We start from the raw sequence: 22,885 nt of genomic DNA, 5'->3' as shown, positions 1-22,885 counted from the left end.
CTGCTGTGAGCAGCACTCCCAACAACAGCAACAGCCAACGCCCCACGCAAGCTATAACATCCACCCCAGCAGCCAGTGGTCAGCAGCAGCCCTCCCCGGAGGAGAACGTTGTGTCCATCGGTCCGTCGCCAGAGCGATTAATGAGGGCTGCCATTGAGGAGATGATGGGGCCTGATGTGGAGGAGGAGGTCTGGCTCAGGCCAGCATCCCAAGTTAATGTTGAGGACGATGAGGGGTCTGTGTCTGGGGATGTTGGGGTGGCAGAGGTGGTGGGTGTATCAGACTCAGGAGAAGAGTTGTATGATGAGGATGATGATCGGGACCATCTGTATGTGCCTCAGAGTCCGACCCCGGAAAACATGTTGTATCGTGTGTTTAGGTACTAAAATCTGCGTTCCCACTTCCCAGTACTGCCCGCAGTGCCCGGGTCCACGGATCCATATAATTTTTTGGGCAGCACTATCAAACTGTGGTACTATGAGTGAGTTGCCATGGTCCTTCTGTGCTGCCTGTCACACTCACCGTCTGTCTGCAGATGGATTGTTCAACACAGCTACGCCATCTGACATGTAGTCCTGGACCTTGACCATCTTCTCCAGGCGATTGGTGTTGGAGGACGTGGAACTGCCCGATTGTTGTTCTGTGGGCTGCTGCATGGGTGTCAGAAAATGTTCCCACTCCAAGGACACTGCCAATACCATTCCCTTTTCGGCACTAGCAGCAGCTTGTGTTCTTTGCTGCCCTCCTGGTCCTCCTGGGTTTGCTGAAGTCAATCTGTCGGCGTACAACTGGCTAGAGAAGGAGGAGGATGTCAATCTCCTCTCTAAAGTCTCCATCCTCAAGGGCCTGCTGGAATTGTTCCATTTTTGACCTGTCTGACACTTTCTTCAATCAGTTTTTTAACATTGTGTTTGTATAAACTGGGTATAAACCCAGTAATTGGTGTTGTCCAGATTCCAGAATAATGAATAATAATGAATAGTGAATAATGCGCGGGCCGCATTCAATGCAGTCTAGCATGAATTGAGCCATGTGTGCCAGAGAGTCCTGCCAGACTCCTCTGTCTTCATGTTCTTGTGAGCGTTGTGATTGTTGTGATGCACCATATTCGTCACCAGCATCACTTTCTTCCTCTTCTGCTGTCCATTCCCGCTAAATTGTGGAAGTCCAACGTGCACCGCTCTGTCCCTCGGCAGTGGGGGCATCCAATTCCTGCTCCAACTCCAGCTGTTCCTCGTCCTATTCTTTGTCATAGCTGGGACCAGCGTTTCCTGAGGCAGGTTGCCTGATGTTGGTATCATCACGCTGATCGTTTTCATCTTCAGAATCCCCCACTTGCATCATGCCAGCGGTTTTCCATCTTCAACATTGATTTCTTCAGTAAACACAGCAGTGGTATTGTAATGCTGACTGTAGAGTTGTCACTGCTCAGTCACGCAGCGTGGATTGCTAAAAATTTTGGAGGACTTGGCAGAGATCCAACATGGTGGCCCAATCAGATCCACAGAAGCTTGGTAGCTAGCTGCTGGAATGCGCCTCGGCACTGCGCAAAAGCGTGCTAGCATGTGCAGCGTAGAATTCCAGCACGTAGGGAGGGACATCACCCAGCGAGCGATGGTGCGCTAGATTGAAGCGCTCCTGCATCTCTTGGTGAGTCCTTCAGAAGCGGTACTGGACTTTTAACAATGTTTTTTTTTTTTCCTTCAACAGAAGATCTGCCACGTTGGAGTGAGGAGGACGCCGCCGACCCCGACACCAAGCTGAACCCCGGCGAACTCCAAGCAGAGGATCTTTAGGAACCCTCAAGGCTTTGAGCAAGCTGAGGAGGATCAGCAGTCCCGACGAGACCTCTCCTCATATGCGACTGAGTGCAGTGGAGCTCCCCAGAACAACCTCTCAGTTGTCACTTTGTCACTGGTCACTTTGTCATTTTGTCACTTGTCACTTTGTCACTTGTCACTTTGTCATTTTGTCACTTTGTCACTTTGTCACTGGTCACTTTGTCACTTTTCACTTTGTCACTTGTCACTTGTCCAGATGATCTCGGTACACCTCCTGCGATTCAAATTCCTGCACACATTGCTCTGGGATTTGGGTGTGATGAATGATGCATCTAACTGGCCACCGGAGGCAATTAAGGCCTTCAAAACATTGAAAGCAGCTTTCTGTTCCGCCCCCATTTTGCGTCATGTTGAGTTGTTGACGTCATGTTCATCCTCGGCCTCGCCTTGCATTTCAGTGCGAGGTGCATTTTCCACAGAAAAAGGTTGTGAATCCGGGCACAACATTTGTGGCTGTTCCATTGACCTTTCACAGGTAGAAGATTGTGGGGGTGGGAATAGCTCCTCCAAATAGCCCATTGTGTCCTGAAAACTACTCATTGCATTGCTTTGCGCACACATTTTTTTGTCCTCATGCAAGGCCTGAGTTGCACCTGAAAGCGTGGCCTTCTCCTCCTGCGCCTCCTCCTGTTCCATCACGTCTGCTGCTGCTGGGTTAGCGTTGACGCCCGGTCCCTGTTTATTGAACCTCTTATCTTTATTACATTTATGACTGCATGGCGGTAAAAAGCATGCTATCCGCACGCTTCTTGTCCTCATGCAAGGCCTGGGTTGTTGTGTCTCAAAAAGCATGGCCTTCTCCTCCTGCGCCTGCTCCTGTTCTATCACGTGTGCTGCTGCTGCTGGGTTAGCGTTACCGGTACCTTTTCCTGGAACCTCTTCTCTGTATTACATTTATGACTGCATGGCGGTAAAAAGCATGCTATCCGCACGCTTCTTGTCCTCATGCAAGGCCTGGGTTGTTGTGTCTCAAAAAGCATGGCCTTCTCCTCCTGCGCCTGCTCCTGTTCCATCACGTGTGCTGCTGCTGCTGGGTTAGCGTTACCGGTACCTTTTCCTGGAACCTCTTCTCTGTATTACATTTATGACTGCATGGCGACAAAAAGCATGTTACCTGTGCAAAGAAACATGACATTTTCCACATTTAAAAGACAGTTTTTCCTTTGAAACTTTACAATCAATTTTCTCAAAAACTATAAGCTCTTTTTCAAATATTTTTTTTCCTCTTGTACCCACTCCCAAGGTGAACATACCCTGCTAATTTGGGGTATGTAGCATGTAAGGAAGCTTTACAAAGCACGAAAGTTCGGGTCCCCATTGACTTCCATTATGTTCGGAGTTCGGCGCGAACACCCGAACATCGCGGCTATGTTCGGCGAACGTTCGCGAACCCGAACATCTAGGTGTTCGCCCAACACTAATCCCAGGGAGGTGAGTGAGTGCTGGGCTGCTGCAGAACTCCCTAGCAGCATTTTTTTTTGAGTTATTCTTTGATGCATGGGTCAATTTCAAATCGTCCATCTGGATATTGGCAATAGTCAACTATGATTTTGGGTGGCCATATTTTCTTCCAGAGTACATTTATCAAACTTCTACCTGCATTTAGAATTCAATTCAATTCAATTCACTTTATTGTCATTGTGTAACACAACGAAATTACTTTTCATGACAACCCCACGGTGCATATAGGGAACATAGTGATAGTAACAAGGAAGAGAAGAAATTATACAAGTATGCCAGGTATTACAGATGTTTAACCACTTTACCCCCGCGCGTACGTATTTCTCCGCCCCTTTTTCCATCCTTTAAAAACCAGGGACGGAGAAACACGTACTTTCCGCGTTCCCGACGCTGCCCGCGCTCCCGCTCGTAAACACGCCGCCCGCCGCTAGTAAACACGCCGCCGCCCGCTCGCCCAGAGATCAATGAACGGGAAAATCCATTCCCGTTCGTTGATCTAAGCCCCGCAATGATCAGCTGCTCTCCTATGGGCAGCGCGATCATTGTGAGAAAAAACTCACGTGTCCAGCCTCCTTATTCTTCCTCCAAGCTTCCGGAAGGAAGCTTGGAGGTCGCATTAAAACAAAAAGTTACTGTGGCCATCTTGTGGCCAAATAGTAAACTACACCCTACACATTTTTCACATACAAATAAATGACTTTTACACATAAAATTAACTCATTACCTCCCACACTCCCCATTTTTTTTTTTTTTTGTAATTAAAAAAAATTAAAAAATTTACAATTAAAAAAAATACATAAATAGTTACCTTAGGGACTGAACTTTTTAAATATTTATGTCAAGAGGGTATAACACTGTTACTTTATAAACTATGGGCTTGTAATTAGGGATGGACGCAAAACTGAAAAAAATGCACCTTTATTTCCAAATAAAATATTGGCGCCAAACATTGTGATAGGGACATAATTTAAATGGTTTTATAACCGGGACAAAAGGGCAAATACGTTTCATGGGTTTTAATTACAGTAGCATGCATTATTTAAAAACTATAATGGCCGAAAACTGAAAAATAATTATTTTTTTCCCCACATTTTTCCTATTTTCCCATTAAAACACATTTAGAAAAAAATAATTCTTGGCATAATGTCCCACCTAAAGAAAGCCTAATTGGTGGCGAAAAAAACAAGATATAGTTCATTTCATTGCGATAAGTAATAATAAAGTTATAGACGAATGAATGGAAGGAGCGCTGAAAGGTGAAAATTGCTCTGGTGCTCAGGGGGTAAAACCCCTCAGTGGTGAAGTGGTTAAACAATTTGTACACAGTGTTAATTATTTCAGAGAGGATTCAGAGTTTATCAAGTTTATGGCGGATGGGAAAAGGCTGTCTTTCAGTCTGTTTGTGTGTGTGCGGATTGATCTAAAACGTTTACCTCATGGAAGGAGCTCAAACAGGGCATTTCCAGGGTGAGTGTTGTCCTTGATAATGTTTTTGGCCCTTCTCAAGCTGCGAGTATTATACAAAAGTTCCAGTGATGGTAGTTCAGTGCCAATAATGGCTTCTGCTGTTTTAAAAACTCGCTGCAGAGCTTCTCTAGTAGCCTTCGTGCAGCTGTTGTACCAGGCCGTCATGCAATTGGTCAGAACGCTTTCTATAGTGCATCTGTAGAAATTAACCAGCAGCTTCTGTGGGAGGTTAGCGCTCCTTAGTTTTCTCAGAAAGTAGAGGCATTGTTGTGCTTTGCCAGTTAGAGCTAAAGCATTGTCAGCCCAGGACAGGTTCTCTGCGATGGTGACTCCCAAAAATTTTAAGCTGGAAACTCTCTCCACAGCCTCTGCATTGATCATTAGCGGTAGGCGAGTAGTCTTTTTGGTGGTCCTAAAGTCCAGAATAATTTCTTTGGTCTTCTTTGTATTTAATAACAGGTTGTTAATGTCGCACCATGCAGTCAGGTTCCTAACTTCTTCTCTGTATGCAGCTTCCTCATTGTCTGATATAAGCCCAATGACAGTCGTATCATCTGCAAACTTAACAATTACGTTTGAGGTATGGATAGGCTGGCAGTCATGGGTGAAAAGTGCATAGAGGAGAGGGCTTAATACACAGCCCTGTGGCACGCCAGTGCTCAGGGTAAGGGTGGAGGATGTCTGTTTTCCTAGTCTGACAGTTTGAGGGCTAGAAGAAGTGAGAATAGATCCTTTATTATTTTTTACTTTAGCATATTTTGGTAGGATTTGCCATGGGTTGGCGGCTACACATACAGAAGTTATTATGGTATTTATAGTACTTTTTGGTAAAGTAATCATGCATATAGAAAACAGTCATACTCAGAATAGTATTGTAAACCTACATGGACGATGGCTGTTCATTTTCTGTTTTCTTCACTCTGCCTGGTGCCATGTTTGCTCCCTAAAAGTGAAAACAAAAATCAAGCACAAGCTTTGAAGCAAACAAAAAATATGCTGGTGTATTTCACATATATAAGATTTAGTGTATAGTTCATCCACATGAGGTCATCCCCTGTATAGTATACTAAAAACTTACTGGTCATGTGCACTGCACTACCTCTTCTCCCGCCCACATATGCTCATGCAGGAGTAGTGCTGGAGGTTTTATAATTGTGTACTTTATTTTTCTTGCTATGTGACCACTATTGACCATGACTAGACACACAGGATTAGCAAACATTAAGGTGAATACACTGGTAGGTAAACAGAGGCGCCAGTAGAATAAAAGTACATACAATTTTTAAAAATTGCTGGGAGGAAGTGGTGGACCACTTCCTCCCAGCAATTTTTTAAAATGTTATGTACTTTTATTCTACTGGCGCCTCTGTTCACCTACTAGTATATTCGAGTCAACCCCAGGTGGAGGGGTGATCTACCCTTTTTTCTCCTATCTACAGAGAGCGACTTCTTAATCCTGAGTGTGGACAGGTCTAATCTCCTCACCTGCCTATTGAGTGGTAACCTAGGCATCTATTTTGACGTACTACACCATATTGGGCTCTCGATTTCTCTTCAACTGTATTAAGGTGAATACACAAGTCCAACTTTATGCCTGATTGTCATTTGGATCGGTCGTTTGAACGACTTGGCAGGCAAACAACATGTTGTTTAAACGTCACATACACACATCCAACAAAGCGGCCAATTAACTAATTTACATGTCGGCTGACAGACTGGACATTCAGTGATAAAAGACGTGCGTCATCATGTTGATAGAAATCCTGGTATCCTGCACCTCTACATGCATGTGCCGACATATTAGTTGATCAAACGACCGCTGGTCGTTTGTACACGCGTACGGACCTGACAGTCGTTTGGACGACAAGTTGGTCCAACTGATCCACCCAGCAGATTGGGCAAAACAGCTGTTATTAGTCGAGTGACTACGCGTGCACATGTCCAGCTTGAAGTTCAAACGACAAGTTGGAAAAAAAAGTTGTCTTAAAAGTTAGAAGTGTGTATGCGCCTTTAGACACAAAGGGCCATATCCTGCTCCAGGTGATAAGTAGCTCACTGCATGTGAGTTTCTTATCACCTGGCTAGCGCCAGAGAGTTACTGGCAAATCCAATTGCTGGTTTCACCTGTGCCATGGCTATGTGAAAAGACCCTCACTCTGAGTGTTGCTCTCACCTGCCCGGCCATGCTGGAGTGGGATTGTTGTGGAGCTATCCTTCAGCACCACAGTACTGCTACCTCGTTTCAGTGTAATTCGCTGTACTTGCTGCTACATTGCCGGGCACCTGGACACACTCCTGACATCCTCTGCACCTTATCCAGACCCATTGCTTCTTATTAAAGAAATCTCCTATATGGCAGACAAGCTATAGGGACTTTTCACATGCTCCAAGTACGATGAAAAGCAATTGGATAGAGGGAAAAGAACTCGCTTGGCAATACATTCACAGTTGTGGTACAACCCAAAGGACACAGGCGTGCCAGGACAGCGCGTGGAGCATGAGACACCACAGACATATTGGCTATTAGAAACTTCACCGACCAACGCATTTCACAAACCAATGCTTGGATGCTTCATCGGGACATAAAATGCGTTAGTGGATGGAGTTTCTGATAGCAGCACTATCTGTGATGTCTCATGCTCCATATGCTGACCTGTCATGCTTGTATGTACTGAGGTCGGTCCACACGTTCAACTTGGGAGACAATTCCATTGGATGAGATCTACCCTAATTTATTCTGAATTTACCAGGCATATGGTTTGCACAACCTATTGGAGGACTGCTTCATTATGGAAAATGCACTTAGTGAATGGCAGTTGTTCTGTCCAACTGCCAAAAAAAGTGGACAACGAGCAGGGAGGCTGGCCAGCATCTTTTTATAAATCATTTTCAGGGAGTGTCTTTATAAAGAATAAAGGTCATGCTGAGAATCCCCTATGGAGAAATGGATTAGTCCAAAATCTGTCGGTAATGTCATATTTCTACTACTTACTGTAAATGCCAGCAACATAGGAGAGAAGTAATTTGTGGCTCATTTTACTCTGGAAGAAACGTACTTCTTATTTCTATGTGTTTTAAATTTTAAGATTTTTGTGACAGTTCCTTTTTCATGTTTGTAATGGCTGTAAGGATATGCACATTACCCTCATTTTTGGGGCATGTTGTATCTGCATGGTTGCACGCTAACTTATGAGAATAAAATGATAATGCCGTAGCGGTACGCTATACAGATTTCTACTTCTTTCTTGTATTGCTAAGAATTTTTAATGTTTGAAAAACATATTAAGTAATAACATATTTCACATTAAAATATATTATTAACCAAATGGCGTGAGGTGATCCCAGAACTCTCCGAGGAAGATTGGGAGGAGATATGGGAACTGCCCTCTCAGATCTCTGTTGCAGCTTATGATAGACTTATACAAACTTTTTTGATCCATCAAGTCTACTTAACTCCTAAACGTATGATAAAAATGGGTCACAACGCATCTACTCATTGCCCCAGATGTAAATTATATGCGGCTGACTATTTCCATATGATATGGAAATGTCCACGTTTAAATAAATTTTGGGCAGATGTATTTACCCTTCTTACACAAATTGTTGAGATTCAGATCACTCCTTCTCCACAAATCGCTCTTCTCGGCCTATTAGAAATTGAATTATGGTCCAAACAGCATAGATCCCTCATCCGGAAAGCGTGCTACTTCGCCAACAAAACTATTGTTCTACACTGGATGAGCCCTACACCTCCCTCAATTGAAAGATGGAAAAGCCTCATTAACGCCAATTTGTCACTGGAACAAATAACATTCAAAAACAGAGGATGCATAGGTAAATTCCTGCTGACTTGGACCTCATGGCTGGATAGCCCCCTTACCATCAGTGCATGAACTGTACTCGCTTGACCCTTCTCCGCTGTTTATTTATGGCCCAGCCCCAAGACTCATCAATATATATTCCATCAAGGTATAAGGAGCATATGTACTAACACTTCTCTCTGTATGGTTTTATGCCCTGCCAAACTAAACCAAACCAACCCAGTTGAATTTAATTTAACTGGTTGCCTACTGGTTAGGCTAGCATGATGCCCAAGGTGCGGGCTGTTCTAGTTATTGTTAATGTTATAACATTATCCTGTTTATGTGTAGAAGATGTCTTCCCTTCTGAATTTATCCTTACTTCAGTGCTTACTGCCAAATTCCTGGACATTCTTCTCAAGTCCTCAAGTCCATGGACTATATTCTGGACTCTAATCTTATGGACAACTCCTTCAGACCAATTTACTGCAGAACAGTAGTGTCTATCCTATTGACGAACTCTAAATGATTCTATACTCTGGTATTATGTTTTTTCATGACCCTGTGATTATTGCACTGTATGTACGTATTACTCTGTGGTTGCATTCTTCAATAAAAAGAGTTTAAAAAAAAAATATATATTATTAACTACTTTGGCCTCCTGGACGTAGTAGCTACGCCCAGGAGGCCATGTGCGCGTCCGCGCGCTCCCGCGGCCGATCCCGCGCGTGCACGCGCGCTCCCGGCCGCGGTTCGTTAGCCTGGCAATCAGTGAATCGGGCTATGGTGCCCGATCACTGATTGCTCTCCCCCGCTGAAAAAGCGACAGCTTCTCTCGGAAGCTGTTCTTTCTCTGGCTGTAACGTCCCCCATACGTCGCTCTAAGCGTATGTTACGCTTAGAGTGACGTCATGTAAACAAACTCATGGCCGCCATCTTGTGGCCAAAAAGTAAAACTACAACTACAAGTGAAAAAAATAAAACTCAAGACACATTTACATTATAAAACTATGGCTTACATCCCACCCTCCCAAAAATACCCAAATAAAATGTTTAATACAAAAAAAAACATTACAATAAAAAAAAAAACATGTAAATATTTACCTAAGGGTCTAAACTTTTTAAATATCAATGTAAAGATGAAATATTTCAAAAAAAAATTTTTTATTTTAAACTTGTAAATAGTAATAGATGCAAAACGGAAAAAATGCACCTTTATTTCCAAATAAAATATTGTCGCCATACATTGTGATAGGGACATAATTTTAACGGTGCAATAACCGGGACATATGGGCAAATACAATACATGAGTTTTAATTATGGAGGCATGTATTATTTTAAAGCTATAATGGCTGAAAACTAAGAAATAATGAATTTTTTCCGTTTTTTTCTTATTCTTCCTGTTAAAATGCATTTACAGTAAAGTGGCTCTTAGCAAAATGTACCCCCCAAAGAAAGCCTAATTGGTGGCGGAAAAAACAAGATATAGATCAGTTCATTGTGATAAGTAGTGATAAAGTTATAGGCTAATGAATGGGAGGTGAAAATTGCTCGGATGCATAAAGTGAAAACGACTGAAGGCTGAAGTGGTTAATCAATGCACATAGTTTATCAAAGCATAGTTACAATAATGTACACATATCAGGGATGCTTGGTAAACATCTGACTTCATAATCTGATGTGTTTAAAGGGTACATCCTCCTCCTGGACTTCAGTTCCGCCTTCAACACCATCTGCCCGAGCATGCTGCATGACAACCTAGCACAACTCGGAATTGACCTCACTCTTTGCGCTTGGATCAAGGACTTCCCCACCTACAGAATGCAGCTAGTCAGAATTGGCAGCTTCTCTTTCAGTGCAAGAATCCAAAACACAGGCGCCCCACAAGGGTGTGTACTGTCCCCGATTATTTTTTCCCTGTACACAAACAGCTGTACCTCAGGTGCCAACACTGTCAAGATCATCAAGTTTGTGGATGACACTACCATCCTTGGCCTCATTGGGGAATACCACAGTGCGATTGAGCGGATTTGCAGATGGTGCTATGGTGCTAGGTTAACTAACTTGTACTTAATACAGCCAAAACTGTGAAACTGGCCATGGACTTTAGGAGAAATCCACCAGCACTTAGCCCGGTCTCCATTATTGGCACAGAGATCTCCAGAATACACAGTGCTTGGTTCCTAGGTACTACCATCCCCGATGATTTGAGATGGGGTGTGAACACCACCATAACCCAAAAGAAGGCCCAGCAGAGGCTGTTTTTCCTGAGGCAATTGAGGACGTTTGGAATGCTGTGGGAACTACTGACCAGTTTCTACACTGCCACTACTGAATATGTCCTTTGCTCTTCCATCATCGTCTGGTACACAGGGGCAAATGCAATGGACAGGCACAAACTCCAGAGACAAATCAGTGCTGCTGAGAAGATCATCGGGTCACCACTGCCCCCCTTGGACCTTCTTCACAAATCTAAATTGAGGTACAGGGCCAACAGAATTACACATGACCCTTTCCACCCTGGCAGTCACTTCTTCAACCTCCTTCCTTCAGGCTGCCACTACAGGAAAATCCCCACCAAAACCTCCAGGCACAGCCTTCTTCCCCAAGCAGTCCTTCTCCTTAACTCAAGTCCCCTCCCCAATGTTACCCCTTGTGCCCTAGCGTACTCATGCATGTCCGTATGTTTGACTCTCAGCTGCCACATTATATCATGTTGTTATGTCATGTTGTTTTGAACTGTATGGTTGTATATCTGGCGAATAAAGTTACCGTAATTCTGATGAGTTGAGCTAAAAAAGAAACATTTATTCACCTGCAGCTTCTTCTATCCCAAGTCTATTGGGTCCCATGCCAAAGTTCCGCTCTTCTCCAGGCCATCGCTCTCCTCTCCATAAGATTGCGACCCACAGCCAGGTCATGATCTTGTTCACATCTGCTGACGTGCTTCTCGTGATCATGCTCTCATTGCCGGGAGCACTCTGACTCTGCGCTTGCTCAGTTCAAGTTTACGTGAACTGTGCAAGCGCATAGCGCTCCTGGCCATGGAAGCGCAACCACGAGCAGGGTGCCTGCGCATGCACAGAGGATCACAACCCAGTTTTATGGGGGGGGGGGGGGGAGAGCAGTGGCCTGGAGCAGAGTGGAACTTCAGTGTGGGACCGAATAGACTTCTAGAGGCTGGAAAAAAATCCAGGTGAGTAAAGCTTTTCTTTTTTATCTCACCTTGTGTATCCTTTAAAAATATTGGTCTGGGTGACTATGTTTACTTTTTTTTCTATCTACGACCTTGCACTTATTCCAGCAAGCAAATCAAAGTTGGGACTATTATCTTCCTACCAAAAAGGTGAACCAAAGACTTGGGCTCTTCAGCTCAGGGAACAATGACATCCAAACCATAACATAGTAATTGCATTCTTTGAGTGCTTACCTGATTTGTATAAAGACATAGCCAGGGCAGAATCTACCTAAGAATTCTTAGTTAAAGCTCTTAAGAGTTGAAGAGGATTCTGCCACTGGAGCAATGATGCACAGTGCAATGCTGCCACCCTACAATACCAATTTCTGACTAGGCTTGTCTAAGTCAGACAGGTTGGCATGCCCACATTACTGAAATACCTCATCCAACTGCCCATTCAAATTGAAAAACATATTAAGGCAGCCGTACACAGTTATTATATATATTTTTTTTTTTTCGGGGGGGGGGGGGGGGGGGTTAGACTAAACCATCAAATGGTTGCCCATAAGGGCAGGGCCGGCCCTAGACTTTTTGCCGCCTGAGGCAAATTTTTTAAAAAAAATTGCCACCGCTGCCCCCCCCCCCCCTCGGGGGGGGGGCCGCCGAGCTGGAGGGGTAGCTGGCAGGATGGGGGTATTGGGCCAGCTGCGGGGAGGGGGGTCGGACCCCCCCCTCCCTCGCCTGGGTCCCCCGTCCTCCGCTCCCCTCCAGCCTAAATAGACGCAGCCGTATATGTAAGAGGCACGGGCGGGGAGGACACTCACCTCTTCCCAGCATGCGCTCCACTGACATCACTTCCTGCAGCGTTGCAGGAAGTGATGTCAGTGGAGCGCACGCTGGAGCGAGGAGGTGAGTGTCTCCCCGCCCGTGCCTCTTACATATACGGCTGCGTCTATTTAGGCTGGAGGGGAGCGGAGGACGGGGGACCCAGGCGAGGGAGGGGGGGGTCCGACCCCCCTCCCCGCCGCTGGCCCAATACCCCCGTCCTGCCAGCTACCCCTCCAGCTCGGCGGGCCGGCTCCCCGCACCCACGGACGGGCGGGTGCCGCCCCTGGAAATTTGCCGCCTGAGGCAAAAGTTTCACCCCGCCTCATGAGCGGGCCGGCCCTGCATAAGGGCTCTTTCACATTAGACAACGCGTGCAGGAGCCATTTCCTGCACGCACTGAATAGGCTGTGGCATATCGTCGGGATGTTGCAGTACAACGCTGAGTAGTGGCGGTAGTAATTAATTAACCCGATTCCCGACGATAAAAAAGCTCACGGGTGCGTCGTACCGCAACACATCGAAACGCAGCGTCGGATGTGAAAGGTAAAATTAAATTAAAGTCTATGGATTTTCATTTTACCTTGGATGACGCAAAGTTTCGACTTGGCGTTAAAACGCCGAAAAAGGGCTCTAGTGTGAAAGAGCCCTAAAAGATTTCATCACTCAGCACATTGTGACAAGATGTTTTGTCAAATAACACAGACAAATAGATTGTGATTTCAAATGCCATTCTAGCCTTTCTGACAATTCTCCTCCTCATGTTTTATTTTTTTCCCTGTAAGAATACCCTGTGCTTCATAAAATATGTTCTCGTCGATAAACAGAATTTTTTTGGGGAGCAGTTTTCATATTGGCAGTCATTCCTTATAATCAGGGAGCAAATTTCCAACTTTGCCTAAATAGGTTCTAAAATACATACATTGATCTTTTCGAAACAAACAAGACATTTAGTAATGTAGTACTTTATCTATCCTTAAAAACCTTTGAAAAGTCTACAGAAAGCCTAGATTTCATACTTTTTAAAAACTATGGACACCGGTATGTAGAATTTACAAAAAGCAGCAATTTACTTTATTCATTCTCAAGATAGCACGCCATCCATTTCACAAGAATTAGGTTGAAAGAACTCCTCTTCACAGGATAGCAGTATAGCATCACCAGAGGCAGCACAATGGATGGCATAAGATCATAATAAATGGCATAACGACACACTGGTGTGGTGGATAAACTGAAGGAGCTTCTTATGTATACAATTAGGATCTCCTAGTTATTTTAGATTGGATTTCGTACTTTGTCTGCAGCACATACATCTGGATTAGAGAGACATATTGACACATCAAGTGAATTTATGTTGGTAGTATGTCTCAATAATTGTTGATTTTAATGATTGTCTGTATATATTAATTATTTATATTGCATTTTTAATAAACCGACGCTATCGTCATTTTATTGATTCAGCTACCCTGTTATTCATCTGCACAAACTGAACCTGGTCTCTGGAGAGACGCTACTATTGTCGCTAGCTAGACAGAATAGAGTGTGTTTAACCGTTTTTATTTGCAGGTCTAGACTTAGCCAGTCAGTGAGTTCCTCTGCCTCATGGTAACAGAGGTGGTGGCAGTTATACCCTGAAATAGTGTGTAATTTGTAATTACCGTAACTCACAGGCTCCCTTCTAGTCGGTCTGCTAACCCAAATTCCAGCGGTTTCTGCGCACCGCCTGCGACCACAGCTTGCATGGCCTGTGTGCTGAAACTGACTGGAAGGCAATTTGCATTCGGGCCACCAGGGGTCCTGTGACAGTGGTATTTTTAAGATCTGCCTGCTGACATTCAAGGCTCTACACCACATGGGACCCAAATACATAGCGGATCTATTGGAACTTTATGCCCCTCCACCCACCCTCCGCTCTGCCAACAAGATGAAGCTGGTTATTCCCAGGATACACTTAACATTTGGTGCTCGGGCCTTTTCCTATGCAGCCCCTACTCTATGGAACTCCCTTCCACAATCAGTACGAGAGGCTCCTTCTCTGGACAGCTTTAAAAAAGGCTAAAAACGTACCTCTTTTCCCTAGCTTTTGAGACTGCATAATGCAGAGTCACAGCGCTTTGAGTCCCCAGGGAGAAAAGCGCTATATAAATATTATTGTTATTGTTGTTATTGTTAGTATGCCACTTTGACATTATGATGGATCAATTAGGATCTATTGAGTGACTCCAATGGATGATTACAGTTGAATATGTGTACATAAAGAATTATGCAAACTGTGGCACAATTAGGCCCGGTTCACAGTAGAAAATATGAGCCAAACGGATCCGGTGAGCGGATACGATCTCCGCTTCACCGAATCCGGATGGCTCTGTACACATTGGCAAATGGATTGTGAAAACTAATCTGATCACTGATGGATCGGATCGGTTTTCACTCCATTTGCCAGCAAAAACATACCTAATGGCAGTGGCAGAGCCTTCCTCTTCTTGCGCTGTGATTACACAGCACGGCATGTAACTCGTCACATTAAACGGAAGAAGACCGAAGCCTCTACTGCGGGCCTTTAGGTATGTATTTAAGGCCCGGTTACCCTCACTCACCCACCCGCCCGGCTGCTGCACCCTCCCACCGCTCAGGTTCGCGTCCCCACATCCCCCATCCCCCATGGAAGGGTGGTTTCTTCACTAGTGTAAAGAAAAGTTCCGTTCTCCATTGCCCCAATGCAAAAACATTTTTCGACTGGTTCCGTTCAGCTGGGCAGAACGGTCCGGAAAATTAGGGCCCGCTGCATTTTTTGGTCCGGGGAATGGAACATGTCCGTACCAACGGACACATGTGAACGGTCCAATACCTTCACATTGGATCCTTTCACATCCCTTACAGTATACGTTCCGGTTATGTTACGTAAAAAACGCAGATGGGAACCGGACCTTAGTGATGCAAGTGGACTAAATGCATATGTTGTGGTCGACTGGCCAGCTCTGCAAGATAATGTGACATTGGCCTTTATGATTTTCATCAATGTTTATGTTAAACCAAATAGAGGGTTATGTAAATAACAATTATTTCTATCAATTTGTATGTTCTTGACTTCAGGTTACTTTCACACTGAAATATTGCGTTGCATCAGGCAATATAATTACATAACAAACGTGATGTGATGTATTATTTATTTACAGTATATTGCACATCTTCCATAGCGCTGTGCATAGTACATACACAAAAAGTAGGGAGTATAGATACATGAGAAGTTCAAAACTCTGTACAATCAGGACATCCAGCAATACAACATAGTTGATGTGGGTTTGAAATATCACCAATATTGGTACATATTCATATGATAAATGAATATGAGACACTAGGAGGAGGTCCCTGCCCTTGCAAGCTTACAATCTAGAGGGTATTGGGTGGAGACACAGGGGTTAGCTGATGAGGCAGTGAGCCACCAATGTTACCTATAGCAAATTATAGGCTTTTACATTTATTATTATTTAGTATTTATATAGTACTGACATCTTCCGCAGCGCTGTACAGAGTATATATAGTCTTGTCATTAACTGTCCCTTGAAGGAGCTCAACTCTAGTCCCTAGTCTTATGTACAGTATATATTGTGTAGTGTATGTATTGTAGTCTTGGGCCAATTTCAGGGGGAAGCTAATTAACTTATCTGTATGTTTTTGGGGTGTATGAGGAAACCAGAGTGCCCAGAGGAAACCCACGCAGACACGGGGAGAACATACAAACTTTTCACAATGAAAATATTAATAATTGGCTAAAACTTAATGCTGACAAAACTGAGGTTCTTGTTATCGAGGGTCAGGGCCCAAGCGCAAAGCAGCCCCAGTCTCAAACAACACCGCTAAGGACAAGGAGCTCAAACCTGAACAACTCAGACTGTGTGCACAGCCTGGTAGTACTGATCGATGGGAAATTAAGCTTCAGGAATCAAATCTCAGCTGTTGTGAAACATTCCTTCTTTCACCTAAGGAATATTGCAAGGATGAAACACCTCATTCCTTCAGAAGATCTTCCAACCCTAGTTCATGCCTTCATCACATCAAGGTTGGACTACTGCAATGTCCTCTACACAGGCCTGCATAAGAAAGACATATGCCGCCTGCAATTAGTACAGAATGCCGCCGCAAGGCTGTTAACGAGCCAACCCCGCCATTGCCACATAACACCAACCCTGTGCTCATTCCACTGGCTACCGATAAAATGGAGAATTTTGTTTAAGATTGGCTTACTGACATTCAAATCCTTGCACATTCTGGGCTCTGGATACCTGAAGGACTTGTTGCAACTGCATCACACCCCCCACAATCTTAGATCAAAAGGATGTAACACCTTGGTCACCCCCAGAGTCCACCTCAAAACCTTTGGAGACAGAGCCTTTTGTCATGCCGCCCCTACACTTTGGAACTCCCTGCCACACCCAATCAGGACAGCTCCATCCCTGGAAGCATTTAAGTCTAAACTGAAAACCCACCTCTTCAGTCTGGCATTCATGAACATCTGACTATCTCCTCTGTAACACAACCCAGCCTGCAACCCTGTATTGATTTGAGATACAACTATGCGCTTTGAGTCCTATGGGAGAAAAGCGTTTTACGCATGTTATTGTATTGTATTATTGTATTGTATAAACTTGCAGATGTTGATCTGGCTAGGATTCAAACCGGGAACCTAGCGATCCAAGGCAAGAGCACTAACCACTATGCCACCGTGCTGCCTCAGTAAACCATATACTTTATGCACTGTTTCCTTCACTGTATTTGTCGTATTGCACGCTTACCACACAGTGCAACTTTTCTCCTCCCTTGCGAGCCTGTTTTTACAGGGAACGCAATGCTCCAGTGTGGACCAGAATTAGCCTTAGGCCTGAAACCCACTAGAGCTATTTTTTTTTGAGCGTTTATGGAGCACTTTAATCGCTAGCGTTTTACCTAAATGCTCTGCCAATGTAAATGGATGGGACTGATTCCACTAGAGCAACTGGAGCCCACTAGAGTGTTCTTTTAAAAGAGTTTAGGGAGCACTTTAATCGCTAGCGATTTCCCTAAATGCTCTGCCAATGTAAATGGATGGGACAGATTCCACTAGAGCGATTGTGATTAAGAAAATCGCAATTGCAGAACATGCAGCAGTTTGGGAAAGGTTCTATTCTAATGAATTGTATAGAAGCAGGGAAATTGCTCCCAAAATCGCCTGCAAAACGCTATCACAAATCTATAGAGATTGCGATAGCGTTTTGTGCTTTCAAGTGAGTTCCAGGCCTTACAGTTACTAATGCTAGCCATATTCATTTTCTTGCAGTCACATGTAAAGGAAATTATCAAATATTAAAAACCCACAAATTTAAACTGCTGTCATTCAAAACAATAATTTTTATTGAATAATTGCTGCAGTTATAGTTACAGTTATTTGCAATTATTTTCAAACTGATCACATAAAGCAATGACATTAAAGAGGAGCTTTAACCAAGGATTGAACTTCATTCCTATCAGTAGCTGATACCCCTTGTCACATGAGAAATCTTTACCTTTTCTCAAATAGATCATCAGGGGAGTCTGTACGGCTGATATTGTGGCGAAACCCCTCCCACAGTGTGATGTCATGACCATGGTCCAGACATTTTGCTGTCTGTGAACCAGATTGCATTGTGGGAAATAACAGCTTTTTCCATCTGCCAAGCAAGCAATAGTTCTATCTGTGCACAGAACTCTCAGTAAACTAACATTCCATATAAATACCAGTGATACGTTTCAGAGTGTAAATTAGGAAGCAAAAGATTTTACAGTGGGCACACACTGACTAGATGCTCTATAAATTAATATTGCAAGTAATAAGCAATTTTAGTGGTATTTTAACAACAGTTCCTCTTTAAATGCTACTTTACAATTACAATAAACTGGAGCAGTTAATTTTGCACATTTTCCAAATAGGGAAAAAAGAAGAAAACATTGTACATTGGATGCTGCTTACAAAGAAATAAGGTAAAACATAACACCAGCTCATGTCTGTAGCACCTTCTGTGTACTAATCTTGAAACTACACTGGTTTATAAATCATACTTACTATATTTACGAGCGGATTAAAAGACAAAACACACATTTACTTACATTAGATGTTTGCCATTAAAGACATTAAGAAAAAAATGATCTTACCCTTCTGCGAGTAGATTTATTCCTTTCTCTGAACAAATAGTTGAATGCTAGATTAAACAGCAAACACTGCCTACAGTGGCCTTGCGATAACCTTTCCAACCGGACTGTCACCTAGTAGAGATGAGGTACGATACAGACTGCAGTACAGTATATTGCATTATTGCATATGCAGATTCACCACTCATTTGACGTCACTCTACGCGTGTGTTGGTAATCCACACGCCCACAGAGCTGCCACACCATTGATGGGAAACCGTTCCTGTCACAGACACTGGGAAACGCTGCTTTCACCCTGGGTCACGTGACTTGTTAAATACTAGAAATTATAGGGCGTCCTCGTCTGGCTACTCCCGGAGCGAAAACAGTAGATATAAAAATGCGGATAGTAAGCTGACTTTATTATCTATCATAAGATAGACTCACCTGTATACCATTATGATCCTCTGATGCTGTTGCGGAGTATCCACGCCCCCCTTGTCATAGCAACCGGGGTTTCCTTGCCACTTATGTGAGCAAAGGCAGCTCTCCTTGAACTGCGGATGGGTGTTGGTGTCTGACTCAGATCCTGCTGGTCTACTAAGGATGTAGAAAACCTAGGGGTGTGAGACCTTGGCATTGAATAGTGCTGTATTATTTAGAATGTGTATATATATATGTATATATATATATATATATATATATATATATATATATATATATATATATATATATATATATATATATATATATATATATAATATATGTATGATGTTGCGCAGTACTGGATAATTTACAAAATGAAAGCCTGTTGAAGAATTTGTTCTTGTCCTGTAATGTGAGCAGCACACTTGTTCCCTATTCCAGTACGCTTTCACAGCCCTTCTTTTCCTGTTGTTATATTCTGGGTCATCTTTGAATTATACAGTGTCCTGGGCTGAAAATGTCATCCGTGCCATCCCCAATACAAGCTTACCTGACATCAAGGAAATTGCTGCTAAGAATATGGCACCTGACAGAACCATTTACCAGATCATCTAGATTCTAGAACTAGTAAAATCCTGTGTCATTCCGATAGTCCAGAGACAATCCATATGTGTTACTGCTTCTCTTCCAAGGGAGTGTGTTCACTCATAATTTTGAACACTTCCATGAACAAAGAATGGTAGCAAAACGCCCTCTATGAGCAAATTCTCCCAACAATCCAGGCTCACGTCAGGGCGCTGTTTATCCTGGCACCAGTGCTTGCTGTTGACATTCCCAGGGCATAGAGTGTAAATGACTATGAGTCTTCCCCAGAGCACCCCTGCAATGGATGAAGGCCTTTAACTACTAGATGGTGGCTGACTACTTTGCTTCCGGGTAGCCACCAAGTTACAACTCAAGGCACATTCCCATCCGTGCTTCAAAGAATAGAAAGAATAACTCAACAGTGTAGGAAGGGAAGGTCTGACTGAACAAGAAGGACTGGTTAAAGGGGTTGGATGGGAGGGACTAGCAGGTTGGACTGGACAGGAGAAACTGGCAAAGCTATTGAAAAAAAAAACTTAACATATGCGGACAAGCCTTGAGAAAGCCTGGAGACAGCCAGGCGAAACATGTAGTTGTAGCTATATGTGTGTCTGATCACACTGTGCATGAGAAGGGGGCTATGAGTGCTCCAACTTTGAAACCAGCCACAGAGCTTTAAGCTACTGTTGTCCCAGGACACTTGCGTTCCTTTGCATGCTCCAGGAGGAGAATTGGCATGAACACGAGTACCTGAAGACGTCACACAGCTGCTGGGCAGATAGTATATTGCAGGAGTAATGAGATCCATCATATTGGAGGGTTTTGCTTTGAACTACAGTTCAGTATTCAGAAGCTTGCACAGTTGAGGCTGTTTGTATCAATTGCTACAAACCCTGGTCATTGTTTTACTGCATCATCTGTTTGCAGACCACTTCAGGCTATAGTGTGTGTGACTGATGTTGTGTAGTATGTGGAGTGAATGCGGTTAAGGTCCTGGGATTCAACTTTTGCATTTTCATAGCTGCCAGCTCCTGCTCTGTGCATCATCATGACATTACACTGTGGGATTTGTTTCACCACAATATCAGCTATACAGACCCTGATGATCTGTTTGAGAAAAGGTAAAGATTTCTCATGGGAAAGGGGGTATCAGCTACTGATTGGAATAAAGCTCAATCCTTGGTTAAAGCTCCTCTTTAAACACTTACCGTATATACTCGAGTATAAGCGGACCCGGGTATAAGCCGACCCCCCCAACTTTTACCTAAAGAACTGGAAAACGTTATTGACTCAAGTATAAGCCGAGGATTGGAAATGGCGCAGTGCAGGTGGAATGTGAGGGGGAATGTAACGAAAAATCCGCAACGCCGGATGGATTGCGGAAATATGGTCGCATCCAATCCGGCAAGCGGACTTTCCAATGCGGGATGCGGAAATTCGTCCGCATCCGCTGCGCAAACCCGTCCGAGCACTCTGCTCCAAACTCACCAGCATGCTGCTCACCAGGACTCTGCCATCTTGCCTCTAGGGGGCGGGCGCGCCCGACAGACACGCCTTTATACTCTTAGGAAGCGTGTCAGCTGACCTGGAGATCAGCTGACATTTTAGCCTGCTCTAATTGGCTGCTGCCTGGGGTGGAGACTTCTCTCCCAGGCAGTATATAAGGAAGTGCTTTTCAGTCACACTTCGTCTGTGTTTGCGATACCCTGTGTCAGCACTCAGACCTAGTCAGCCTTGTCTCTGATATTGTGTTATATATTGGTTTATCGCCAATATATACACATATTATTACTGTTTGATTTATCATGTATGATTCTGTGCCTGTCTTGACTACTCCTCTGCTTCCTGATTTTGTACTTCGCCAGCCCGTGCCGTTATCGACTATTGGCTTGGTTTCTGACTATTCTCTTGTCTCACGTTTCTGTACTGCTGCCGCCTGATCTGTTGCCGAACCTCATTTTGTCTGACCTTTCTCCCTTCAGTGGAACGTCTCCCACTGTAGGGTTCTATCAGAGGCTTGCCTCTTTGAGACGACCGCCACTAGCAATCCCTTGCTACTAGAGGCCGAGACTCCTCCACTCCGTCCTTTGTAGGATCTCACACACAGGGTTACCATTCAGAGGTAACCACACCTCTGAGGAATTACGGTGTGGTGGATATTTCCACAGACTTGAATTTACACTGTATATTATTATTGTTGTCTGCTGTTCCAGCTTGCTGGAGGTTGTATCTCTGTGCCCTATAGAGATACTCTATTGCACCCTCTTGCGTACGATTGTATCGTGTCACGCTATACTTGCATTATTGGTGATTCTGCAGATCACCATATAATCAGGTATAGCATCTGTATTATTGGTGATACTGCAGATCACCAATAATCAGAATAGCGGTGCTTGCTGACACCAATCGTTACAGGGAATTTTAGTGAAGGACGTGTGTTTCTTTTAAGCATTTCAGCCCATGGGTTGTTTTCACCTTATGGACAAGAGGAATTTTCACATATCAGCACTTCTCCCCAATAACTTTATCGCTACTTATCACACCTAAATGAATTAGATCCTGTTTGTTTCAGGACAAATTAGGCTTTTGGGGGGTAATCATTTTATTCTCTATGTATTTTAAAGGGAAAAAAAGAGAAAAAAATGGAAAAAATACACAATTTATCCATTTCCATCCACTTTAGTTTTAAAATAAACAATGTTACCGTACATAAAACCCACATATTTTATTTGCCCATTTATCCTGGTTATCCAAACATTTAAAGAGGAGCTGTTAGGTACAGGGTCTCAGAGAAAAAAAAAACACATATATCAGCAGCTAAATATTGGCTGTACTTACATCACATATGCATTTCACTGTCCATGTTTCAGATAATTTTTGTCTAGTATTTGCAAAGATGTATGCTCCTGACAGTTCCTGGCAGGTTCCATCTTTGAGTGTCTTGTCTGAAGCCAATCGTGATGTAATATCCTCCCTTACCCTGCTTCCTGATTTAGTATTCATTATCCCTCCCAACTCCCAGCCCTCAGACCCAAACATTATAGTGCCCATTGGGACATCACGACTCTGACAGCGGGCAGGGGGGCTGGCGGGTCTGGGGGTGCTTGCGGACATCACTGGTGTCAGGAAGGGGGGGGCGGGCGGACATCATGGGTGTCAGC

At 43.8% G+C, this 22,885-nt stretch overlaps 1 protein-coding gene across 3 annotated transcripts in view; it reads right to left on the bottom strand.

Annotated features, from left to right (window-relative positions):
* The window catches only part of UPP1 (uridine phosphorylase 1), a 34,302-nt gene extending 15,003 nt beyond the window's left edge, over nucleotides 1-19,299 (bottom strand). Inside the window, exons 1-2 of one of the 3 annotated variants that reach the window (XM_068234540.1) lie at nucleotides 19,161-19,299; nucleotides 5,654-5,712 (exon numbers count right to left, since the gene is read on the bottom strand). In XM_068234540.1, coding sequence (XP_068090641.1) covers nucleotides 5,654-5,703 — 50 coding nt within the window. In that variant the 5' untranslated portion in view covers nucleotides 5,704-5,712; nucleotides 19,161-19,299. Of the gene's footprint in view, nucleotides 1-5,653; nucleotides 5,713-7,516; nucleotides 7,597-18,737; nucleotides 18,958-19,160 lie in introns of those variants that run through there. The other 2 variants (XM_068234539.1, XM_068234541.1) reach the window with 2 other exon arrangements.
* Nucleotides 19,300-22,885: the final 3,586 nt, after the last annotated feature.

The sequence above is a fragment of the Hyperolius riggenbachi genome, chromosome 5 (assembly GCF_040937935.1).
Source record: "Hyperolius riggenbachi isolate aHypRig1 chromosome 5, aHypRig1.pri, whole genome shotgun sequence".
Taxonomy (NCBI): Eukaryota; Metazoa; Chordata; class Amphibia; order Anura; family Hyperoliidae; genus Hyperolius; species Hyperolius riggenbachi.
The sequence above is the reverse complement of the archived record's forward strand: the minus strand, read 5'-3'. Positions and strand labels throughout refer to the sequence as shown.